Source organism: Onthophagus taurus, chromosome 7 (assembly GCF_036711975.1).
Source record: "Onthophagus taurus isolate NC chromosome 7, IU_Otau_3.0, whole genome shotgun sequence".
Taxonomy (NCBI): Eukaryota; Metazoa; Arthropoda; class Insecta; order Coleoptera; family Scarabaeidae; genus Onthophagus; species Onthophagus taurus.
In genome coordinates this window covers 23,171,747-23,198,833 of record NC_091972.1, presented here as the reverse complement: position 1 = coordinate 23,198,833, position 27,087 = coordinate 23,171,747, and the positions used below count along the sequence as shown (strand labels likewise).

Below are 27,087 nucleotides of genomic sequence, written 5' to 3'. Positions count from 1 at the left end.
ATCTTCTATATCGCTGACTCCCTATCTAAGCAATGAGTGGCGAGCGTTTCCATCAAAAGAAGACGGAATGATATATGTTTTGTCTTTGTCGTACCCCGGTGTCGTGAAAGCGCTAGCGCGAATCGTAAATTTTAAAGAGTGTGAAGTGTTTCGCGCGTATTTTATGCAGCTTTAAAATGCAATTATTATTATAGATGGTTTACTTTAACTATAAATTATCACTGATGCATCAAATAAATTAGAGTATATGTACTTTTGTGTGAAATTGAGGTTAAATATTGCATTAAATATCAACTTTATGTAGATTGTTCATTAAAAAAAATATATAATTTTTAACATAATTTGTGGGCTCACGCTATTTAAAGAAGTTGTTACATTAATGAAAGATATAAAATATATACTTACTATTTAAAGTACATAACATTCTATCTTAAAATTTTCATTATTAATAATTAGCTGCTTGTTTGTTTATGTTTGCGCCATGTACTTACCAGACTTGTGGGTTACACCAATTATTTTTGATTAGATTACAAAAGGGTAACAAAATAAAAGACGATTATTTGTTGATTTATAAACATCAAGGTCATCAGCTGCTATTAATTTTTAATTCACCGACCAATAAGATAAAAGCGTACTCATCACGTGTTCACACATGTCTCTTGAGTCGACGGGGTACGACAACGGGTACGACAAAGACAGATATATATATATCTGCACTCTAGTGTTTACACTCTTTTGCTGCCTTAGTCAGCGATATAGAAGATAGTATATATATGCTATAAGTCGAGCCTCACACACATGCGTGCTAACGACAACCAGAGATGTTAGACTGGTTGCCGGGACCGACGGCTTAACGTCCCCTCCGAAGGACGGGGGGCGACTCAACGTGAATTCACCGGGGTTCGAACCCGGGACGTCTGCGTGTTAACCCGAGAGCTAACACGCTGAGCCATCACGCCCCCTACTACTTAAAGGATAATTCGAGATATAGAAGTTCGAGTTAGGGAAATTTCACTGTAATTGTTATTAATCAAGTTTGATAAACTATGTTTTTGTAATACTTCCTTACCCATAAAAAAAGGATTTTAGTGTTATTCTGTTTTATTCTAAGGAAAAATAATAAATACAACTTTATGCATATACATTTTTTATAATATATTTAATAACTCACGATATATATAGTATCATTCTTATTAATATAAAAGAAAACACCGTTATGAAATTCTAAGATGAAGTTCATAAAATAATAACATAATTGAAAAAGAAAAAAGCGATAGATATCCAATAAATAACTAAACCATAATATATAATCAATTATTAATAATATTATTAAATTTGATATGGAATTGTCCCTCTAAAATTTCGGAAATAAGTTATAAACAAAAATAAATAGCTCTCTTCTACTTCACCAATTAATTATAATATGTATGCTAATTATGCGAATAAAGGAAGCAACGAATATTTAAGTAAATTAATGGGATCATTGAGCCGTGACCGCATCCTCAAACTTTTCACCTTCCATAATCGTCGCTTCAAGACCAGGTTCACCAGACGGGTCCTGCTGTCCCACTTCGGCCAATTGTTGTTGGGGTTTCCGTCCTCTTCCGCGATGTTCAGGCGGAGCTACGATCGGAATTGCAGCCTTTGGTCTCTTCTGAGGCACCGACCGTTGCGCGGCCTGTTGTTCCTGAGGCGAATAGTACGTTATGCCGCCTTGAGGCTGATACAGTTCCGTCGGTTGGTTCTTTAAAAATCAACAAAATAGATCTTCGCAATAAAACCGAGCGATTTTTCTTTCAGTTACTTACAACAGTATTGAACTGTTGTTGGTAGCCTTGGAAAGGTGCCTGGTACTGCGGCTGGCCGTAGTTAATAATAGGCGTGTTCTGCGGCGGTATAAATGAGGCAGGGGACACCCCAGGCTGCAGAAAGGTTGGGGCTGGCGGGAACGGAGGGGCGTACTGAGGCGGACCCTGTAAAATTGGGGTCGTTGTGACCGGAACCTGAGGCGGTATAGGAGTTAGGGTCGGGTTTGGCATTTGGGATAATTGGGCAGCTGTTGTTGGGTGTATTGTATTGTTTGGGATTATATTGGTTTGTGAGGGTGTTGGCTGTGATGTTTGACCTTGTTGGTTGTATTCTTTGTTTTTTTTATAAAAAAAAATAAAACAAAAAGAACAAAATTAAACAACATAAAATCTACATAGACTTATACAGAATCTTCAAATATGTTTCAATCCAACCTGTTTCATTCTTCAATTCACATAAATATTGAATATTCTGTATTTCCAAAAATACAAAAAGCAACTAAGTAAACAATTTCACGTAAGATATCCTTAGCAAATTGATGAAGCAATATATCAATATATTCATTTTATAAGCTGTAAATCCCCTCTAGTAAAACTCTCTAAAATGTTATTTGTCGGATTTGATCATGATCAGCAGGTTTGGCGATTCCTAGTCAATGAACCTATGGCTTAAAAATGTGCATGTATGGTAATTTATTGTTGCATCAATTCGCTAAGAAATAGTTGGGTTTAATTAAAAAAAAAATAAATAAATTAACATATTTTTTTTACCAAATTTCGTGCCCACCATAATTATTTACATCAATGTTAATTCTTTTTTTGTCATTTGAACCAAAAGAATCTCAATGGTAGGAATGAAATTTGGAACACAAAGAATATTCGTAATAAATGTGAATTTAAAAATATATATCTTAATACAGAGCCTTTACTTTTATTAATTTTCAGAGTTTCATTTAATAATATGATAACAGCGGAGTTGAGAACCCTTCAACCGAGTTCCATGAACAATATCTCATTCGCAAGATTAATGTTTAGCCAATACGAAACCCGGCTGTGGACTACAAAAACGCCACTTAAAACAAGTAATCAATAGTTGGGAGGCCCCAAAGGTAGCCTTACGCTGGAATGAATTTCTAGGTCACAGAGAGGCGAAGAGTGTATGATAACTCCGTTGCAAAACAAAACCAAAGAGGTTTTATCCCTCAGCTAAGGGGATCTAAGGTCGCTCTCAGGCTTCCTGCACCATGCGCTCCTAAAATACCACCTCTTCCGCATTGGACAAGCTGCTGATCAAACTTGTCCACTTTGGAACGACGTGTGAATGCGCCGCCAGAGGCATAAAATTTTCGGTAAAATTCGCTTAACACCTACCGACATAAAGGAACAAAACGTTTGAATACCGTGGCAATACTCAGATTTATCAAGGACCTACAGTTGCCCTAAACCTTTGGAGCGCTTAAGTTACAATAGATATTATAGGTCGCGGTGACAAGAGCTGCCGCTCCCCTCAGCCCGGAAGCAATAATAATAATAATGGCCAATACGAAACCGGAAATGACCGATTCGAAATCTCTATAATTCCACTTAAACGCCAAAACATTTAAGTATACGACAATAACACAAAAATGACTTTTTTAAGTTACCATTGGAACGATACTTGAGAAGAAGATTATTATGCCCCCTACGCAAGGATGGCACGCAAAACTGCTCGCCTACGCGAAGGACATTGACATCGCCATCAAAACTCTGCCGAAAATATTATATCGCGCCGATAGGCTTGGCCAACATCTGTGGCCTACAAATAAATGAACATGTGTAGGAAACAAAGTTAATAATTAACAAAACTTTTATACCACCCGCAAGTTACCTCTCCTACCTAACTTTCTTCTCACCTCCTTGTGTTGACTCCTGATAACCTGAGTAACTTCGCGGGGGATGCAGTCCAACACGTGTGAAAGGCGCAGTCAAGGCAAACGAGACCGGAAGAAATGGTTCTTCGAAAAGGGGGTTGGTCTAGGATGAGTAACTTTCAATATATTCGACATATTAATTATAAAAGAAGTGAATGTTGAAACGAAGTTTGAAGTAGGTTCAGATTACTTTCCTGTAATTGCAGAGAATTCAGAAGCAGCGAATACTGACTGGACTTAAATTCTCTCACAGATTAGAAGAATACGTCTTGTCAAAGATATATAGGAAGAACAGGCCCACGTGTCAAGAGCTTCATGTGCGCTCGGCTCAGCCCGTTTAGCCAGCGGCATGTCGGATCTCACAACAACGCTTGACCTTGAGTGTGCATTTCCCAAGATCACGACTGTACATGTAGAAGTTTAAAGACTAACTGCCACCATTAAGAAGGCTACGAAAGAAGCAACAATAATTTTCTGATCAGCAAAAGAAAACAAATTAGGTTTATCTATGAAAGAGAAAAGATTAATAAAGGCGACAAATCGCGCAATAAAGAGATGAACCCAAACGAGGGCTCTACGATACAAAAGGGTGTACAATCAGCTGCAGAAGACAGTTAAGAAAATGCTAGATGGACGCAAGGTGAAAATGTGGGGCACCTACAATACCACGTAAACATATGGGCTGGAACGGTTGGTGATTTCATTATTGGACCAGTTTTTATACCTTCCAGACATGATGGTTTTAGTTATTTGGAACACTTGGAAAGTCTGGGAGAGTTAGTAGACGATGTTTCATATGAAACAAGACTCCAAACGTGGTACTTACATTATGGAGCGCCACCTCATTGTACCGTTAAGGAGTGGTTACATCAAAACTTTCTCCGGCACCGGCGTTGGAATGGACTTATCAGTATAAAATTTGATAAACAATTCGGACATCGACACTGTAGAACAATTACTCCAAGAAAACGCATAGTCTCGCCTTTGTGTTAATTAATTCGCTTTGAAAGGTTCTTTAATTCACTTTAATAATCTACTTAATTACTTTAATATGTACTATACTTTATCTAATTTGGTTGTTATTATTCAAGTTTTTATTTTTATTACGTATTAGCTAAAATAAAAAAGTTGACCGCGTATGGCTGCTTTAAACCCACTACTCGTTGTTTTCTGCGATTTAGCTATATACATATGTTCTACTTGGCATACGTTTCCAGAAAAGACCTGTTTTATCCGCATTCCATATCTGTTCCAGAGTGTAGCCACCATTTTCAATTATTTTAGTTAACTTTGCTAATTTCACCCTTAATCTTTATACAATACAGCGCGTGTCTGTAAAAAAAACCATTCAACCATCCCGTACTTGCAGAAAATTCAAATTTGGTTCTTTTCTGAGCTGACGTTTGTGGTTCCACTTCTTTAATCTGGTTACAGATTCTCAATGCTATCTGTTTGATACTATTTCTGTCAACTGGTATTCGTTTTTGAGACATATCCTCCAATGTCTCTTGTGTATGGTACTGTATGAGCACTTAATTTTATCCCAGCAATAACAGATTTTCTAATCGCGTCCTCACTTTTCCTTATAGTTCTTACGGTGCTTTCTCTTAAACCGAAAAATTTAATCTTTCTAAGACAAACCATATTGAAAATATTTTAGAAAATGTTTAAAAATTTCTTGACTTTAAATGCCCATATTTTTTCCATAAATGGCAAAACCAAGCATATTTACGAATCGTCATCATTTTTACCACGAGTTACAGAAACACCTGTATGAATGATAAAGGGCGTGAATGTAAGGTTCGGTTGATTATAAACAACGCACCTGGTCATCCACATATAGGGCACCCAAGTGTTGAATTTTGTTTCCTTCCGCCAAATACCAATTCCTTGATACAACCACTGGACTAAATAATTATTGCAACCTTTAAGATCTATTATGTAAAGCAAATATTTCGATACAGTTGAGATCAACTAATGAACGATAAAAATTTAACTGTTATAGATGCATGGAAGAAATTTTCTATAAATGACAGCATCAAACATGCTGGATTAACACTATCGGAATTGAAACCGTCAACTTTGAACGTATGTTGGAGGTCCCTTTAGCCAGAATGTGTAAAAAAAAAGTTGACATGCCTTCTAAAACGGTTCAATATCCTAACATAGTAGTCTTAGGTTATCAAATAGGAGGAAAAGGATTCGGTGATATAATGTCTGTCGTTATCGATGCCAAAATCGTTATCGACTGCTCAAAAGTATATCATATTTTGAAAAATGTTGCACAACTTTTTTGTAGTTACACCCATCAAATAATTTTTTCACACAACATTTCTCAGCTTAACCGTTTCGGTCCCAAGCAGCACGATCGTGTTGTTCAGATTTTATGTCGAGAAAACCCAGCACTTTTCGTACTCATTTAGAAAAAGTGCGATTACGCTGTTTGAACACCTGTTCGACAATGTTTTTCCACTACTTCCTGAGAGTCAAACGATTAAAGCTGCATTATGGTCGCAAGAATAACAAAGATGGATTTTTGGACATATGAGACGATATTTTAATTTTTGCACTTTTTGAAATATTTTAAATATATTTTACTGCATTTACAGACATGGGAAGACGAAAGAACACTCGTGATTTGTCTGAAGCGATGCAGAAGGCGATCGTAGAAAGTCGTCGTCAGAAGATGACAGACGCTGTATCCTGAGTTCATAAGAACTGCCGAATTCAGGGAGACTGTGACGAAGAAACGTCCAGTAGTACCAAGACCGAATTGTGGAACGCTGGATAGCGCCAGCTATCTGTGGCGACCATCAAAAGAAGGCTGAATGCTTTTTTTTTATATTATGTATAGCACAATTGTATAACACCTAGTAAATACATACTAATTAGTTACTTATTTTTAACACTAAATTAAACTAGATAATGTTTTGCAGCTTTTTCCAGTGGTCCAGTCTGCTTTACCCATAATATAGATAAATATTGTCATATTTTTACAGTTTTAAGACCAAAACACAAAAACGCGCACACTGCGATACGCGGAACACACGTATTGGATATTATTGTTTTTGTTATAACTCCGCACTATTGCTCGCGTTTGAATCGACTAGGGCACTAGGTCACTAAATCGAACGGCTTCATCCGCTGAAGGCGACGCAGGACATCCTCGTTGTCAAAAAGCTGGATGGCCTCGATGTTGGGATGATCGTGCATTCTCTTCTCATGTTTACATGCGAATGATGCAATTTCTGATGACACCGATGCTACTTTCAAGTCGCGATGGAGGTCGGTGTTTCTTATATACCAGGATGCATTCACTATGCACCTTAGTACTTTGTTCTGGAATCTTTGAATCAGACTTGCATTTGTCTTGCAGGTACAACTCCACAGTTGGATTCCGTATGTCCATTTTGGTTTTAATACTTGCTTGTATATTAACAACTTGTTTTTTAGTGATAGCGTTGATTTTCTGCCAATAAGCCAATATAGGTGTCTAAATTTGATATCAAGTTCCTCACGTTTTTTTTTGACGTGAGCTTTCCATTTGAGTTTGGCATCCAGCGTCATACCAAGATATTTTGCGGTGTCGGCGTAAGGGATTGCATTGCCATTTATGTGTACTGGGACATAGTTTACTTTCTTGTAAGTAAAGTTTATATATGTCGATTTATTTGTATTTAGTTTTATTAGCCATCGTTTGGTCCAGTTTTCTATTGAATTTAATGCCAATTGTAACTTATTTGCTGCAACTACTTCATTTTCTGCAACAGCCAAGATCGCGGTGTCGTCTGCGAATGTAGCTGTTAAAGTTTCTGGTACCTGAGGAAGGTCGAATGTGTAGGGTAAGTACAATGTTGGGCCAAGCATACTTCCTTGAGGAACTCCGGCTCGTATTTCATGTATTGGTGAATAAGCGTTTTTGTATTTTACTCTAAAATATCGATCAGAAAGATATGATTTTAGTAGTTGACTATACGTTTATGGTAGTATTTGGTCTAGTTTGTAATTTAAACCATCTAACCAGACTTTGTCGAAAGCTTGTGCAACATCCAAACATATGGCGGAGCAGACTTTATTTTCTTCCATTGCTATTTAGATAGTATTCGTTATTCTATGCACTTGGTCTATTATTGCATGTTTATTCCGAAACCCAAATTGATGTGTTGGTATTAGGGCTTTTTCTTCTATGACAGGTTTTAGCCTTTTTAATAGTAATTTTTCAAGCAGTTTTGATAGTAAGGGTAATAATGAGATTGGCCTATATGATGTAACATCTGTGGGGGGTTTACCAGGTTTTGATATCATTATTATTTCAGCAACTTTCCATATGCTTGGGAAGTATTTCTATTTAAAAACAGCATTAATTATGTGTAATAGTTTTGTAATCGCCCGTTTTGGTAGATGTTTCAATGTTTCACCATTAATTAGGTCATAGCCCACTGATTTCTTTATATTTAGTTTTTGTATTTCATAATACATTTCTTTCATTCTTACACATGGTATATTACTCTGCTGATCACTTTGAAATACGCTAGGGACACTATTTAGCATAGTTGTTGGACTGTCTGATGTAAAAGTTTCTTTTAGATGTTCAGCAAACAAATTAACTTTTTCTTGATTGCTCTTAGCCCAATTTCCATTATTATTTCGAATTGGAGGTGTATGTGTTTTTGGAACTTTAAGCTTTCTTGTTGCCTTCCACAGAGAATAATTAGCACTGGCATCGTCAGTAAGGCTGAATGCTGCCGGACTCGTTGGGCGACAACCACTGAAGAAACCGTTCGTGTCGGACAAGAATAGGAAGGCACACGTGGAGTGAGCGAATGCTCACCTCAACTGAACCCGATACCAGTGATAGCAGGATATCTGGAGCGACAAGAGCACGTTCCTGATGTTTGGAATTGAGGGCATATCGTGAATAAGCTGTCCCTCTGGCATTCGCATCGATCCCTAGTAATTAAGGTGCCTTTTGTGCGAGAGAGATTGAGAGATTTGGGTATATCGGTATTGAGAGGTTTGAAGGAGGGAGAGTGACACTGTCACAAATCCTATTTACTGCGAAGGGTATTTGGTGATACGGCGCCGGCGTTCGGGTGGTTAGGTAAGGTTATGTAGCATTCATAGCACATTATTACACGTACGCAAAGTACATTTTACCAGCAAAACATAATCGTCAACCAACTTTCGGCTATTTGGAGAAACAGATATTTACCGCAAACGTACTGGCGTCACGTGATCGTCATCAGCTAATCCGACGTGAAATCTCCCAATCTCAATAAAACACGGCTGAGGAAGCGTCATGGTGTGGGGATGCTTTCCTCGTCCACATTCCGGGAGTACTGGACTGCCACGTGTACAAGGGCTTTGTAGAGAATGACATGCTTCTCTGGTCACGCAAAAATATGGGTCGGGGTTGGGTGTTCCAACAAGACAACGACCCGAAACATCGTTCCAGGGACGTCGCCAACTGGGTCGCGCACCGTCGAGTGACTGTAATGCACGGGCCCAGCCAGTCCCCAGAAAACTTCCGGTAGTTACAGGCGCAGTGAGCGAAGATCGATCAGTCGACCATAGACTCTTTGATCGGTTCTATGCCCCGTAGATTCAAGGCCAGCAAGGAATATTTCACTAACAAGGGATGTAACACAACTAAAACTCTTTTCCGAAACTTTCAACTCCTAAAACTCGGCTCAAGAGCTTTTACCGCACGTATAAAAAATACGTAAACCTTATTTTGGTCCATTCTATAGCTATATCAAATTTCATCGAAATCGATGCGCCACAGTTGTTACTTCAATTGCAACTATGAAGTTGGTGTTCACATAAAATTGTTACTGAGTACTCCAGAACGGATAGCTGGAATTTGTCATTTTGCGCTATTTTGATAAATTATTTTGTTTATAAAAACTGGTGTGTGTTTAATGTTTAAAACATGTGAAATATCTCCCGAAATACTGTGTGAAAATTTTAGATCAAAAAGGTTAGGTAGAAAAAAAATTACACAGATAAAACAAAAATATGATACACTTTTGAGCGGTACTGTACTAGTGGATAAAGCACTTACCGATGATTAAATCATTAGTTTTGCACTTGAGATCCCGATATCATGGAATCCAGTGAAAATGACGACATGGTTCGCTCCCTTACCGCAGATGTATTGAGTAAAGATCTACCAAATTTCAACGTGACATTAAATTAGTAATGGGCAGTTCTCGGGAATTTTATATAATCCGGAACACAACGATCAATAACAGTATTTGTAACTAGAACCACTAAACCAATAGCATCATTTCAGAACGAAAGCGAATCGAAAAGTGATAGTACCTAATTAAAAATAATTTTTGTATTTGTTTGTTTTACCTTTTTTCCGCTATTTTCTTTTACGCGAATTTTTTTGGGAACGTATCTTCGCGTAAAAACAGAATTGAGTGTATTTTGAAAGTTATGAAATTTTTAATCCATAATAAAAGCTCTGTATTTTGCATTTTATTAGATTACAAAAAAAACATTAAAAAATCTTACCATTTCCATAATAAGTGTTGTGTTGGACAAACGGTGGATTATTGGTTTCAGGCAATGATCTCTGCCGAATCGAACTATACCGTTTAGAACCTTTCTGTTCACTTTGCAAACGCGGGGGTACACTCCCCTGTCGTACGTTATTATGTTGCTTGGTATTAGACGTCTTATTGTAACCCCCTCCTTCATGCAAATTCATCTTCGCCATATCCTTCTCCAAATCAGGAACATTTTTACTGGGTGCGTTTTGGGGTCGTTCAATAGGACCGCGATTATGCACTCGAGGTGGCGGGGTACTTTTAAATTGACGACTTTTCGTAAACCCTGTATAATCGCTATCAGAAAATTCTCTTTTTGGTTTTGAAATCCGTCCGGTTCCGACTCTAGATGAAGATTTATTGTTTTGATATGACTTTTCTTGGTATTGTTGAGACGATTGGTAATGGTGGTTTTTTGATTGTTCTCTTAACTCCTTAGGTTCTCTATTTTCGCGATGTTTAAACGGTTGTTGATGGTGAGGTTTTTCTTCTTGAGGAACATCCGGTTTAGAAGGCTTCGAAGTGTCTTTTTCAGTGCGTTCTGGTTGTTCTTCTTGAATAGGGGTTGATTGAGGTGTTTCATTTTGTTTATTATCGTGTTGTTCGGTAATAATTTCTGTATTATCGGAACCATCTTCTAACGAGCCCCTACTTCTTGGTTTTTTAAGCGGTTTTCTTATTATGGTTGGTTTTCCGTAAGCATCAACATCCTCCCAATTTCTTGTGTACTTATTTGGTCCACGTCTTTAATAATATTGCATTAAAATTTGAACATATAAATAATTATATACTGGTGTGAAGTTATCCATAAATCCCAGCCAGAAACTTAAATCATTTATAATTCCGTAACCAATACGATTTGGGTCACCAAATTTCACATACGGCACACTATTACCCTCAAGAACAGCTTACAACCAGTAAAAAAAAATTTTCAACCCCAGCCCCCGAAAAGGAATGTTTTTACCCTGATGGACACCTTTGAATTACGCAAAATTCTACCACATAATAGAACACAGCTCTAAGTATTTTTATCAATTTTCAAAACACCGTAACCCTTAAGGGGGTTCTGCAACTCAAAACGCAAATTAAAATTAATATTTGAGTTTAGCACTCTTAGAACAACCCCTATACAAAAATTTATGAGGGGGGTAATTGTAATTAACGTTTTTAAAACATATGCTTCGTTTTTGATTTTTTCTATTAATTCATCCTTAGAGTTGACTTGTGTAAACATACACCCTTTCTTTCATGTGGCCCCACACATAAAAACCAAGGGGCGTCAAATCAGGACTCCTTGCAGGCTATGGAATTGGATCTCCTCTCCCAATCCAACCATTAGGAAACATTTCATTTAATGAATTTTCTACATTTTGGGAATAGTATGCAAGGCATCCATTATGCTGGAAAGCCACATTACATCTCTTTCTAAAGGTACATGGTCAAGCAGGCCTATTAAATTATTATGTAAAAATTCATTGTATGCTGCGCTAGTTAAATCATCCGGTAAAAAATAAGGACCAATTAAATTATTTCCAATGAACCCCATCCACAAGTTTGCGCTAAATTTTCTTTGATTGTTCATTTCCCTTGTTAGATGCGGATTTTGAATACGGTGAAAATGATTTAAGAATACAGTTCATTAATGGATGTCCGAGAATTGTTAAGAAAAACTAGTTACTTCCCAAGGGAAATGACGTTTTTAGGACGTTGACGTCAGACAGGTATGACGTTTTTAGATGTGATCGATCTTTCCATAAGGGTGGAGAGATGTTACTGGCCGTTAATTCCGGAGTTGCTACTTCGAATATCATGATTGCCTCCTGTCCTATTGAATCAATTGACTTGAAAGCTGTACGGATTGACTTTAAAAAGACGAAATCGGCTTTTAACATTGTTGTCTGCTATTTCCCACCTGTTACACCTGGAGGAATGTATGTATAGTTACACCTTCGATTATATTGAATCAATGTTGGATATGTCTTTGGATACCATAGTCATGGATGATTTGATACTTGCTTCCTCAAACTTGAGTTTCAAATTAAACACTCATGCCCGGTTGCACCGTTCACATAGTTGAGCATAACTTAGTTAAGCAGTTCTTATAGTTAAGAAGAACTTAAATTTTATGTCTATTGCACCGACACAACATATACAATGCTCAACTAAGTAACGTTTATGTATCGGTTATTTGGCAACAACGCCATAAAATTTAGTTATTTTTATAAATTTTAGTAATTTTTTAGGGTTTTTCGTGTTGTCAAGTTAATGTCAGTTGAAATTTGACATATACCATGTAAATAACATTTCTACTATTCGTATCATCAAAACAAGTAGTATTAAAATAATCTAAATTCAGCCTATAAAAGTATAATTTAAAATAATGTAACTTACTTATTAGACGGAAATTCTATAATTTCTTGTATTTGTCGTAGAACATACAAACAACTTTGTTTTATTAGACGAAATCTTTTAAAAAAATTATATTCGTCCATTTCGTGGAAATAATTGGATGTTGTGTATATTAATTTTGGAAAACCAAAATCAATTATTTCCAAAACATCTAAATCGTCGTCGAAAATTTGCAGATCCATTATTTTATTTTATTACTTTTTTAACGTATAGATTATGTGCGGTTATGTCTATTTGACGTATGCGCTTGAGAACAACTTAAGCACTGGATTTCAAATACTTATATTTGAGAACGTCTTATTGATTTTGAGAACGAGTTACTTGACGGTGCAACGCAAATTTACTACTTAAGCATTACTTAGCCTTTAAGCAATGCTTATGTATTACGGTGCAAACGGGCATCAGACTTTACATTGGTACGAGAAGATAATTGTCAATCGGCATTACTACTTACTATTGCGGTAACGGTGCTTACACATTGGATAGCTCGAGATGTTATCTTATCTGCCTGACGTGTACGAGGTACTGCTTAACATCGATTTCACTCATTTATTTACGTTATCATCGGTGAACAATACTGTAATGTATAAAAACACCACCATAAATTGTATAGAACAACTCATTGCAGATATCATCGCACAAGTTTATGTCAAATCACTGAGGGACATAAGAAAAGAACCAAAAAACGTTTGGCGTTTTGTTAACATAAGCAATATAAGATCTACAGGCTCTCTTAAGTGGGCCGATGAAAGTGTGTCCGATTTGCCAACAGTAGTTAACTTATTTGCCGATCATTTTGAGGCTATGTACTGTCCTGCATCATTTGGTAACCTACTGGTAACGATCACGCTGTTTATGATACTAATGCTGTCACCTTTGGTATCTCCGAAGTCAGTTACGACGAAATGGTTGAATCTTTCAAAAAATTCAAGGCAAAGACTACAATTGGCCCAGATGAGATTCCTACATTTTTAGTCAATGACTACGCCCCTACACTCTCACATCCGTTTTTACATATTTTCAACCTAATAATCAAAAACTCTGAATTTCCAAGCGCGCACGCGATGTTCAGAACTTTGTGATTTTTTTACTCCCTTAAATGAAAACACCCCCCTGTAAATTTTTGTATACGGGTTACTCTAATTGTAAGACCGCTAAACTCAAATATGAATTTTAATTTGCGTTTCGAGTTGCAGAAATTGGTCATTTCTCGATTTTAGTCGAACAGTATTCGCGCGCACGCGATGTTCACAACTTTGGGATTTTTTTACGCCCTTAAATGAAAACACACCCCCGTAAATTTTTGTATACGGGTTATTCTAAGACCGTTAAACTCAAATATGAATTTTAATTTGCGTTTCGAGTTGCAGAAATTGGTCATTTTTCGATTTTGGTCGAACAGTATACGCGCGCAAGCGATGTTCACAACTTTGGGATTTTTTTACGCCCTTAAATGAAAACACACCCCCGTAAATTTTTGTATAGGGGTTGTTCTAACAAGAGAAGTATCAGAACTGTCCTTCACCGATTTTGTTGAAATTTGGTACAGCGATAGTATGGCCAAAAATAAGGTTTACGTATTTTTTTATACGTGCTAATAAAGCCCCTGGGGCGAGTTATAAGGGTTGGAAATCAGGGCGAAATATATACACTGTTGGACATAATTCACGAGCACACCCTATATAATCTGAACGCGTAAAGATAAATCCATGATATTTGTGGAGCACAAAGGTTTACTGTAGACGAGTTTATTCATCGACTTATTCATCGCACTCACTACGCGAACTGTACGGCGGCGTTTGGTAGATAGTGGACTGTGCGTGTGTCGTGCGAAACAGCGGATTCCAGTAACATCCGAGCACCGCAGCATACGTCACGAATGGGTCAACGCTAGGCATTAGTGGGTTGCCGAGTAGAGGGACATTTTGTTTTCCGACGAATCAAGATTCGAATTGAGCACCGGTGATGCGCGAATTTTAGTTCGTCGAAGACGTGGTGATTGTCTACTCGAGCAGTGCGTGCAAGAATGCCCTATCCACCGACAACCGAGCATTATGGTTTGGGGTGCTATTACACATAGTGGACGTACACGTCTGCTGGGTGTATAGCAGACCATGACGGGTCAACGATACGTAGATAAGGTGCTACGGTCATTTATGCTTACCTACGTTCGGCGGCTACCAGGTCTGCTATACATACACGACAACGTACGACAGCACATCGGGCGTGTTGTACAGACCTTTGTGGAAGAGCACCGTATACGAATGCTTCCATGGCTAGCTCGGTTTCCGCATCTGAATCCGATCAAACATGTTTGGGAAATGACTGGTCGGAGACTTCTACGTTATCCGGCTTCCTCGGCTAACGTTGAGGAGCTATGGAGGCGAGTTGAGGTGGCATGGTTGGCCATCCCTTTTGCTACAATACAGCGACTTATTGACTCCATGCCACGTCGTGTAGCGATGGTACGCGAAGCTCACGGGGGATAATCTCGCTATTGATGTTTCTCCTCCCAGCAGAGTTGTGCCGCTCTCCATGTAAGAGTAAGTTACACTACTTTAGTACTACTTCCATACCAAATTTTATTGCGCTAGACACACGCGTTCAGATTATACAGGGTGTGCTCGTGAATTATTTCCAACAGTGTATATTCGCTTATAGGCTGAAAACGAAAATAGCTATCGAAATGTGGTAAACGTAAACTTATATTCATTTTCAAAGAGCTTTCCAGTGATATATCACATATATATCTGAGGGCTTCAGGGGGTAAACTACCCCTAGTTTTTTGGAATATTTTAAAAACTACCCTGTCGATTTTAGCGATATTATGTATCCTTATAGTACGTTTAAAAATAATAATGACGTGTTTTTTCTTATTTGCCTCTGACCAACCCCTGCAAAATTACGAGGTATGATAGATAACCCCTTTCCTTAAGAATAATGTGATAAACTGTTATACTTTTGAAGATAACCATAAGTTAGTTGTAAATTAAAATTTACGCAGTAAAACAAACCCTATATGACATTAAGGGGTGACTGGGGTTAACTACCCTAACCACACCAAAAATTAATTTTTTTTGCGAAAATTGTTTGTCGATTTTGGTGCAATTTCCTACGATGATTTTTTTATACGTTAGGTAGTACTATTGTAAGAACTTACAAGGGTTAGAAATTTGGGGTAGCAAATATATTTTCGCTAATAACTTTCATACTCCTACAGAAAAATGTTTTTTATCCTTATTCTATTTAAATAACACAAAAGTTAGGATAATTATATAAATATTTATTAATAATGAGTTAAAAAGTAACTGACAAAAGAATGGTTGAGTATCACAAATTGTATTCTACATTATTAATTTAATTTTTATTTATTTACTTTTTTTATTCAATATATTGTTGGCAATAATGAAAATTATGGAAAAAATGTTTTAAACATAACGATTGTTTACACTATGCACAAGTTATAACAGCTATATCTCCACAGATATCGCACGTAGGTTTTTCATTGGAAAAGCAAACCTCAACGGGATTTTCAAACTGTTCTGGTCTCTCCTCTATATATCCAGATGCAAACTAGGCGTATTTAAAAACATTAATAACTCGTGGGGAAGACAACTGGTTATGCGTTAAGGATTGCAATTTTAAAATATTATCTCGCTGATGCAAATTAACATCGTACTGGTAGAGAATAACTTGATCAGAAAATCTTCTAATGAAATTTTTCCATATTCTAAAACCAAATACATCCAGGGGTTGAATTTGACCTGTAGTTCCTGCAGGTATAGACAAATACTTAAACTTAACATCCGATGGAGATACTTCACTAATAATTTCAGGGCAGTGGCCACTCCAAAAACCCAGTAATAGTAATGATTTGAGTCCGGTGTTTGGGAAATAGACATTTTGTAGCCAATTTCATATGAGCAGAAGTCAGTTTACCAGACTTTGATGCCAAAACGAATATGTTATCTGCTTTGAACATTGTATTTTTTATTACCATCGGTCCAAACGTACCAGAGGATTCTAACAATGTAGAATACAATTTGTGATACTTAACCATTTTTTTTTCAGTTGCTCTTTAACTCATTATTAATAAATATTTATATAATTATCCTAACTTTTGTGTTATTTAAATAGAATAAGGATAAAAAAGCTTTTTCTGTAGCAGTATGAAAGTTATTAACGAAAATATATTTTCTACCCCAAACTTCCAACCCTTGTAAGTTCTTACAATAGTACTACCTAACGTATAAAAAATCATCGTGGCCAAATACATATTACAAACAATTTTCGTAAAAAAAAAATTATTTTTCGGGTGGTTAGGGTAGTTAACCCCAGCCACCCCTTAATGTCGTATAGGGTTTAATTTACAGCGTAAATCTTAATTTACAACTAACTTATGGTTATCTTCAAAAGTATAACAGTTTATCACATTATTCTTAAGGAAAGGGGTTATCTATCATACCCCGTAATTTTGCAGGGGTTGGTCAGAGGCAAATAAGAAAAAACACGTCATTATTATTTTTAAACGTACTATAAGGATACATAATATCGCCAAAATCAACAGGGTAGTTTTTAAAATATTCCAAAAAACTAGGGGTAGTTTACCCCCTGAGGCCCTCAGATATATGTGTGATATATCAATGGAAAGCTCTTTGAAAATGAATATCAGTTTACATTTACCACATTTCGATAACTATTTTCGTTTTCAGCTTATAAGCGAATATACCGGGCGTCCCTCAAAAGTGGCTCACCCCCATATTTTTCTTTATTATTGGTGATATAAGAAAACCATTTGGAATGCATAGTTAGGTCGCTAAAACGGATTATTACGACATGAAATCATGCTTTTTGTACTTTCGGTTACACCGGATGTGAGTACTAATTTCGCTATTTTTTTAAATCTACAATTTTTTTTCTTCAGTTGGGTAGACAGTATAATTTCACATAACTTTTACTTGAAAAAATTTTCACGATCGCTTATAATTTTTGAAAAAAATAGTTATTTTTGATACAAGGTAGCGAAATGACACTTTTGCATTCGAGAATGGAAGTTTTTTTTGCGAGCTTTAGCGAGCAAAAAAATCGTTCGAAAACTGTAATAGCTTTCATTACCGTCGCGAATTACAAAATAGTATATTAAAAAACAAGTTTCGTAAGACACGCTTGAAATGCACGAATTTAAGTTGAAAAACGAGTGGCGAAGCCACGAGTTTTTTAATGAATGAGTCTTATGAAACGTGTTTTTTATGCTATTTTTTGTAATTCGCGTTTTTATACTTTTTTTTTAACAAAATAAAGTAAATTTTGGCAATGTAGGGAAATAGGTATGTAGCAGTTTGTAACACCGGAACACTTGAAAATAGAAATTTTGAATTGACAATTAGAAACTGTCAAAACACAAAATATATTCGCCTGAAAAAAATGTTTGATGTACACCTCCCAAAATAAGAGAAATTGCTCAGAGTCAATGTCCTCATCATTCTGGACCTTGTATTCGATGCTAAGAACGTGTTTAAACATCCATAAACAAAAATTGTCACATTGACAACTAGAAAAATTAATGACCCAATGTCACCAACTTGAACTAGTTCCATAAAATGTTACTAAAATCTCATTATAGCATCGGATGCTGTAAGGAGTCTCATTACAGCACCCGTTTGAGTACTGTTATTCTTTTAAAACTAATTTAATACAACTGTTGATTTACACCATTATTAAAAAAGAACCACTGACTAAAGCATAGCAGTGATCACTGCTCGAGAAATAGCAAATCAAGAGGGACATAACGTAGTTTATACTATTAACCTAGCTACTATGCGTCAAAAGTTGTAATACATTTTCCGAAGGTACTGAAACGTTATGAAATAACGAAAATAATTTTTTTTTCAAAAATTATAAGCTATCGTGAAAATTTTTTCAAGTAAAAGTTATGTGAAATTATACTATCAACCCAACTGAAGAAAAAAAAATTATAGATTTAAAAAAAATAGCGAAATTAGTACTCACATCCGGTATAACCGGAAGTACAAAAAGAATGATTTCATGTCGTAATAATCCGTTTTAGCGACCTAACTATGCATTCCAAATGGTTTTCTTATATCACCAATAATAAAGAAAAATATGGGGGTGAGTCACTTTTGAGGGACACCCGGTATATATTTCGCCCCGATTTCCAACCCTTATAACTCGCCCCAGGGGCTTTATTAGCACGTATAAAAAAATACGTAAACCTTATTTTTCGCCATACTATCGCTGTACCAAATTTCAACAAAATCAGTGAGGGACAGTTCTGATACTTCCCTTGTAAGTAACATTCAAAACCCAAAAATGGTGCACATGTGAACTGAAGTGGTTTAACATGGTGTGCTGCCTATACGGCGACATACGAGTGCAAAGGGCTAAAATTTCATCAATTTCAGAAGTGGCCATCCGGGTCAAATTCGCCCTCAAAGTCCCTTCCGCGGTTTATGTTAATTTTTTTTTCTCAAAAATCATTAAGGTTTAGGGTGTTTTGAAAAGTGATAAAAATATTTAGAACTGTATTCTATTATGTGGTCGAATTTGGCGTAATTATAAGGTGCCCATCAAGGTGAAAACATCCCTTTCTCGGGGGTGGGGGTTGAAAAATTCTTTTTTTTTACCAAATAGGGGTTGTAAGCTGTTCTTGAGTGTTAAGACTGACCTGTATGTGAAATATGGTGACCCAAATCGTATTGGTTGCGGATTTATGGATAACTTCACACCTGTAATAATTATGAAAGTGATTATTAAAAAAGTTACTTACCCGTAACGTCTACGTCTCCTTGCTTTAGGAGGTCCATCTTCATTGCGAATATCATACCCATAAGTTGAAATTAGTTCCGCTCTAGATTTTGGAGCCTGTTCATTATCATTAAATCTATCATGTGACCACCTTTCCTTTTTATCCTGCCACACTTTTTTTTTAGAATCTTTATCGTCTTTCACCTCTTCTTCATCTTCTCTATTAATTAAAAAAATCATTTAAAACTTATGTTAGATTTAATACAAATAACTTACAAATCTTCTCCTGTTCTATCATCATGTTCATAAAATGTCCCTCTTTTTGGAATATACTGTGGGTTTTTCTTATCTTCGTCATCATCAATTTTTTTAGTGGGTGCACTTTCCTGGCCGTCGCCTTCTTCTCTTTCAAAATTAACACTTCCTTCTGATCGATACCCACTAGGAGAGGCATCCCTATCGCTATAACTCCCTGCACTATCATATTCTGACATATTCCCTTCTTTTGAGAGGTTAGGGTCCTCAACCTTAACCTTAAAAAAATCGAACAATTAAAGGAATTTCCTAGAGGAAAAGACGAACCATCAAAAACATTAATCACGGTCTGATTATTTAGTTCTTGGATGGTGAACTTGTGACCTCAATTATACTGAACGGCGTGAAAAGAAATGTGGGGAATTTTATAAATGTAAACACTCTATGTGAAAAAATAATTTTGGTTTTCGTTACCTTCTCGTTGCCGTTTAACGAACGTTCGGGTTCGTTAGATTCATTCGTTTTGATAGGTTCCACACATGACAGGTCTTCCTTGGCCATTTCTTCTGACATGGTTGGTGTTCTTTTGACGATGACGACGAAGCCTTTCCCGATGGTCAAAAAGCCTCACGGTCTGGTGAAAGAATCTGTTTAAATGAAAGTATGAACAAAAGATGGCGCTTTGTGACAGTGCGATTCAAAGCGCGACTTAAAACATTTAAAAATTTTTTAGGGTTAAAATAATTAAAAAACATAATAAAACATTCGTACATAATATTTGCAGTAAATTGGTAACAATTTTATGCATTAAAATTGTATGTGTAATAATACATGTAAAATAAGTTGCCTATACTAGCAATTATGGCATTACTACTCTATGGTTATTTCATTTAATTTTATTTCATTTAATTCTCCTACCCGTATCACCACAAACTCGAGTTCCTTGATTGACTGTTTGATCACTAACAACCCTGACGGTTGTATTAACCAGACAAGCATACCGATGCATATGTCAGACCACAATCTTGATCAATGTGACATTACTATTTCTGATTCAAGGCCCATTCCGATTACCAAATTTTGTAGACCTATATCAAACATCGATGCCTATAGTCTGAAGGGTGATTACCACCGTTACCACTCCATGCAATCTATCATATAACTGATGTTAATCAGAAAGTACATTTTTTGAACATTCATCTTTTGGCACTTCTGGATTTTCATGCACCGGTTCGGTCACTCAGATTACATAGGCCATTTGCACTATGGTTAACGGACACAATAACACTAATGATGTCGCTGAGGGATAGAGCCTTATCTCTATATAAAAGAACTAAATTAATAGCGCACTTCGACTACTACAAGTCCTTTAGCAATTTAACGACTTCTGCAATACGACGAAAAAAAAATCTTTCTTAAATAGTACATTTGTGACTAGTGATGTACAGAGTAGTTGGCGACTATTATCCGAGTTGCAGATTGTCAACAGGTCCAAACCCACTGTTCCCGCACATTTAGATGATGTTGGAAATATTAATGATTGTTTTGTGAATTCTGTTGGTTATGCTGATGTGGATGATGATTTGCTCACTTTTTATGGTACAAATATGCTTTACCCAAATTCCCATGAGAGATTTTCGTTTGGACTCAGTGACACCCCTTCGATCATTAAAATTTTAAATGGCATTAAATCAACATCTTCTGGTATAGACGAATTGAACATCACATTTATAAGAATGTGTCTCCCTGAAATATTGCCCTACATTGTACATATTATAAATACCTGTCTTGAACAGTCTATTTTCCCGGAAGCCTGGAAGATTGCTTTGGTAATGCCGTTGCCTAAAAAACCAAATCCAGCAGGTCTGGCGGACCTGCGTCCAATTAGTATCCTGCCAGTTATCTCAAAAGTCCTTAAAAGGTGCATGGAGGTCCAATTGCTTAAATATATTAGTGAGATTAACATCTTGCCCACCTCTTAGTCTGGTTTTCGACCTAACCATAGCTGTACAACGGCTCTATTAAAGGTAACAGACGATATTATTAGAGCTCGTGATGGAGGTCTATATGGGATACTTGTACTTCTGGACTACAGTAAGGCCTTTGATAAGGTTAATCATTCAATGCTTTTTGCTCTTCTGCGCTATGTTGGTCTGTCCGACTCAGCGGTTTTGCTTTTGGAAAGTTTCCTATCCAATTGTGCTCAGATAGTAAAATTGAACAATGTATCTTCATCATCACTGCCTATGAGAGTGGGGGTGCCATAGGGGTCTATTCTGGCTCCTTTATTGTTTTCCTTGTATACATCCCAGTTGCCTAAGTGCATTCAATATTCGTCGATACACATGTACGCAGATGACAGCCAAATTTACATAACCTTTCCGAAGGAACACCTCGCTTCTGCTTGCTCAAAAATAAATGCAGATCTGAACGCTATTTTAGATTGCTCACACAAGATGGCACTAACTCTCAATGCCACTAAATCTAAGGTAGTCATCTTTGGTAACTTGGACTCTGATAGTGTCGGTATATTTTTGGGTGGAGAGAGGCTGGTAGTGTACCCTGAGTCAAAAAATCTGGGTGTGCTTGTCGACAGCAATCTGCGATTCAGCGGTCATGTCACTGCTTGCGTGAAAAAGGCATATGGTGTTCTTAGATGCCTCTATCAACACCTAACTTGAATCTTATACACAAAAATACTATCGCCGTTCCTGCTCACAGGAAAGCTCTTTTTAGGCGCTCTTTTTCATATAATGTGGCCAAGGAGTATAATTCCTGTCCTCCTGAATTTAAAAATAAAAGTCTATCCGTTTTTAAAGTTAACTTGCGTAACACCTTGTTTCGGGTTCAGATGGGTCAACATAATCCTTATGCTGCCTCAGTGCTCTGACATTGGGTTGTTATCTATTTATTGGTTATATAGGGAATCATTTGAATTGATTAATTTAATTGCGGAAACAATTGAATATGTAATTATTAGTCGTTCTCAACTCTAGGTTGAGTTGAACAGATGGCTCCGCCTATTGGCCGCAGATTGTAATTAGTTTCACATATAGAATGAATTTTTCATTTATTTTTTTTCTTTTATATTATTGTTTAATTTTTTTATGTTGGTTGTTGCGGTCAATAAAGTACTATTATTATTATTATTATTATTTATTTATTTATATTCGGGATCAGTGATGGGCGCTGGGTAAACACCCGGCGGGTAGGTATTTATAAAATGGGTAGTTATCCGGATATTTACCCCGGCCGGGCCAGGGTAGAGTGCGGGAAGTTAGCAGAAGAATAAATTTTTCCATCTTTTTCAAATTTTGTTGCTAGAAATGATTTTATTTTATATGGTATTATAAATAAATAACTAAAATATTAAATCATATTCGTATTTGTGAGTCCCGTCCCGACTTGTGTTTAGCGCTTTCCTGCAAAAATGCCGCACGATCAGGGTGTCAAACAGCACTGGCTGTTGATTGTCGTTTATTCATTTTTAATGGTTGTCATTTGATGCGTGTTGTGTAGTAACTAATTAGTAATCGTAGTGATTGTGTGTAATTCGAGCTTACTCCTTCATTCTCCTTCATTACCTTCTCGGTGTCATTATTTCTCACTACACTTGTGATTTAATTACATAGTAAACAGAACTCTATTGCAAAATAACAATCCCCATTATGTCTGTGAAGAATAAGTGATGAAAATCGTGCATTTAATGAAAAATGGGAATTAGACTATCTGATCTGCAACAATAACAATAAAATTCAATGTATGATTTGTATGCAAGTTTTGGCGGTGAATAAGGAATACAATGTGAAACGGCACTATACTACTTTACATGAAGAAAAGTATAAAAAACATACCGGTGAAGCAAGAAAAACTATGGTAGCCGAGTATAAAAAAACTAATACATCAAACAAGTAAATACAGATAATGAACAAGGTTTGGCTGCGTCTTATGAAGTTTCTTTACTATTAGCCAAAGCAAAAAAACCATTCAGTGATGTTATTTTAATGAAAAAATGCGCAGTTTCAATGGCTCAACGCTTCATGCAGCTAAAGTTGGCGGAAAAGTTTGAATCTGTAGCATTATCTCACCAAACAGTGGCGCGACGAGTAGATGATATGGGCGAATAAGTTTCGAAAAAATTATGTGATTGTGTTTTAGATTGCGAATATTACTCAATATGTTTGGATGAAAGTACCGACCAGATAGATATCAGTCAATTATTAATATTTATTCGTTGCATTTCAAAAGATTTTACTATTACGGAGGAAATGTTAAATTTGATACCGCTACACGAAACAATTAAAGGTGCTGATATTTTTATAGCTCTCAATAAAACTGTAATAAACTACGGAGGATTTCAAAAATGTTCTTGCATTGTAACTGATGGAGCAAAAGCTATGACGGGAAAAGTGACAGGATTCGCGGGACTTCTGAAAGAAAATGGTATTAATTGCCCGTTGATTCACTGCATCATACACCAGGAAGCCTTATGTGGAAAATCTTTGCGCCAAACGAATGCCATGAAAGTTGTTATTAGAATAACAAATCTCATTAAAGGCGGAAACAAAGCTTTGATTCATAGAAAAATTCAACATTTTTTAGGTGAAATTGATGCATTCCGAAATAAGATGGCTTAGTGCTGGGTCTTGAACGTTTTTTTGCTTTACGAAAAGAAATACCTTTATTTCTAAAAAATGAAATAAAATTAGACACTTCTGAGCTTGAAAATTGTATGCAAGATCCTTTATTCCTGGCTGATCTTGAATTATTAACTGATATGACACAACACTTGAACGAATTAAATTTGATGTTCCAAGGCAAAGGACACAATATTGCCAACTTGTATGGATATGTGAATGGTTTTAGAAGTAAACTAAAATTGTTCAAATCGACACTAGAACAGAATGATTTTTCCTTTTTTTCCAAGTTGCAAAGAACATTACACAAAGATGGAAAATTTTGAAGGATGTACCTTTAAGAATCACCTGAAGTATATTGAGGATGTAATTGTGGAATTTGAGCAGCGATTTACAGATTTCAAAGAATTAGAGAGTAATATATCACTTTTCACTCATCCATTAACAATTGCTTGAAGGTGTAAAGACTGGTTTATTACTTGATGATTTAAAACTTGATTATCAATTAGAATTATGTGACCTACAATCAGACCCCTTTTACAAGGGTAGAACAGAGTCTAGAATAGATTTTTTAAGCTCCTTGGCGAGCGTTTCCCCAAACGGGCAGTACCTATCTTTGTGAAAGTGCGTATTCTACGATGAATTTTATAAAATCTAAATATAGATCTTCATTGTCAGATAACTCACTTACACACGCACTGTGTCTGGCAACAACTAATATCAATGTTGATATTGAAACGATTGTAAAAGATAAATTAATGAAGCACTAATACAATTTAATGTAACAGTTACGTATTAACCATATTAAACGCTATTAAACCTTTCTTAAAAAAATGTGTTTTTTATTTGTGCGACCCTCCAATCTATTTATTAATTTACATTGGCCCGTGATCATATCTGGTCTGGACAGCCCTGTTCTAGATTGTTCTAGAATTGTTCTACATTGTTCCAAAGCGGCAAATGGAAAAAATAAAAACTCGGCGAGAAAAACCGAAAAAAACGGTTTTTTGACTAGCCCCCCATTTTTGGAAACATTAGATTTTCTTTGATATTCTGGGTTGTTCTAGTTATTGTTCTAGAAAATCAAAATTCTGGGATACATCATTACGAAGTTATAACTAAAAATAGGTTTGGCTGCCAAAATGTCTAGTTGATTACTGTGACCATAGTTTTTCTATTTCCAATTCCATATTACAAATATATACTTATTATACCTAAAGCAATCTATAACAGCTATTATTTTCACTAGAACAACTCTATAAAGGACACTTTACTCTTTGAAAATTAAAGTTTTTGGTAGTATCTGTCAGTAACTCTTGCGTCAGTAGTTTTAAATTACACAATAAGAATTAAAACACATAGAACAATCTAAAATAACTCAAACTTTGCTGATTCAAATTATTCTAGATGTGTTTTACGTTTAAACTAGGGAAAAAGAAGTTTCTCTGGTTACACGGACATTAATTTTGCAAGACAGAACAAGAAAAATAATAAATCAACAAATTAATAATCCAACTATTCGATTAGCAAACAGAAAATAACAGTATTATACATTGTATAATATTTGTATTAAAAACTAAATATCTCTGTGTCCCACCCACACAGAGATATATTTATATATACTATATACTTATTATATATTTATATACCCTACTCAAAAAAAAGCCACCACATCCTGAAGTCCTGCGCATATATTATGAAACACCTGTACATTAGATTTCGAAAAAAATGAAGAGGAAGATGATGAAATGGACGTTGAAGACGAGGAATTGCCAACGATCGAAAACTATAAATTATCATCAGACGAATCTGTCGTAATTTAGATTAGATCAAGTTATTATGATTATTTTCATCGAGCTTTGCTACAATGTTGACCACATCATTTATGCCAGTTCTTCTTCATAGGTCTTCATTTAGTATGTGGTCCCTCAGGGTTACACTCAGCATCGACCTCTCCATCTATCTTTGCGTTACTTTGAGCCTCCTGTCAAATCGCCATGTTTGGTGGCGCATTGGAATCGTCATTGTAGTACAATTTTAACCACACATCTAGAGAACATGCAGAAATTGTGAAAATTTATATCCATAAAAGTTCCTCTGTTACGCTTGCTCAACGCGTGTACAGACTAAAATTTCGCGGTCGTCCAACGCCCACAGCCAAGACAATTCGAAGTTTCGTGGGGAAATTCAATGCTAGTGGTTCTTTGGCAACATCGAACTTTAAGAGACAGTTTTATGTCAACAAGCCAGACACTCTCGAGCAACTTAAGGCCAACACACGCCAAGAAATCGCCGAAATAACGCTCGAAACACTCGCAAAAGTGATGAAAAGCGTCGAAAAAAGGGCCGATTTTGTGGTGACAGCTGGGGGAAGCCACCTAGTAGACATCACTTTCAAAAAGTGACTAAACAAATTGTACAAGTCCAAATTTCAATAAAATGATAGAATCCAAACAAAACATTGAGTTGGTTTCCAGTTATTCAAAAAGTATCGCTTACAACAAAATGACACCTTGTATATCGGAATATAGCTCTTGAAGATGTCTTTAAGTTTCCCGTAGGCTGCCCACGTGAGTGTATTCTTTTTGTTTAATTGGGTTGTTTAATTATCTCTCGATACGCGAACCTCATGGCCAAGATATACATAGCTGTCAACCCTCTCAATCTCATTATCCCCAATGTTGATGTTAGAGTTGGGAACAAGATTTGTCATAAATTTTGATTTCTCCACGTTGATATTTAGCCC

The 27,087-nt window shown here is 36.2% G+C and overlaps 1 protein-coding gene across 2 annotated transcripts; it reads right to left on the bottom strand.

The window, feature by feature from the left end:
* Nucleotides 1-1,130: 1,130 nt before the first annotated feature.
* On the bottom strand, nucleotides 1,131-20,352 carry LOC111425102 (CASC3 exon junction complex subunit). 2 transcript variants are annotated; one of them, XM_023058879.2, is made up of 7 exons: nucleotides 20,179-20,352; nucleotides 20,032-20,098; nucleotides 19,726-19,982; nucleotides 19,472-19,669; nucleotides 10,241-11,019; nucleotides 1,809-2,140; nucleotides 1,131-1,744 (listed from the first exon to the last, which is right to left on the bottom strand). In XM_023058879.2, exons 2-7 carry the CDS (start codon nucleotides 20,041-20,043, stop codon nucleotides 1,481-1,483), a joined length of 1,842 nt encoding a protein of 613 aa, XP_022914647.2. In that variant the 5' UTR covers nucleotides 20,044-20,098; nucleotides 20,179-20,352; the 3' UTR covers nucleotides 1,131-1,480. The 2 variants fall into 2 exon arrangements, with proteins under 2 accessions (XP_022914647.2, XP_022914646.2); XM_023058878.2 differs by lacking the exon at nucleotides 20,032-20,098 and having other exon boundaries at nucleotides 20,179-20,351.
* Nucleotides 20,353-27,087: the final 6,735 nt, after the last annotated feature.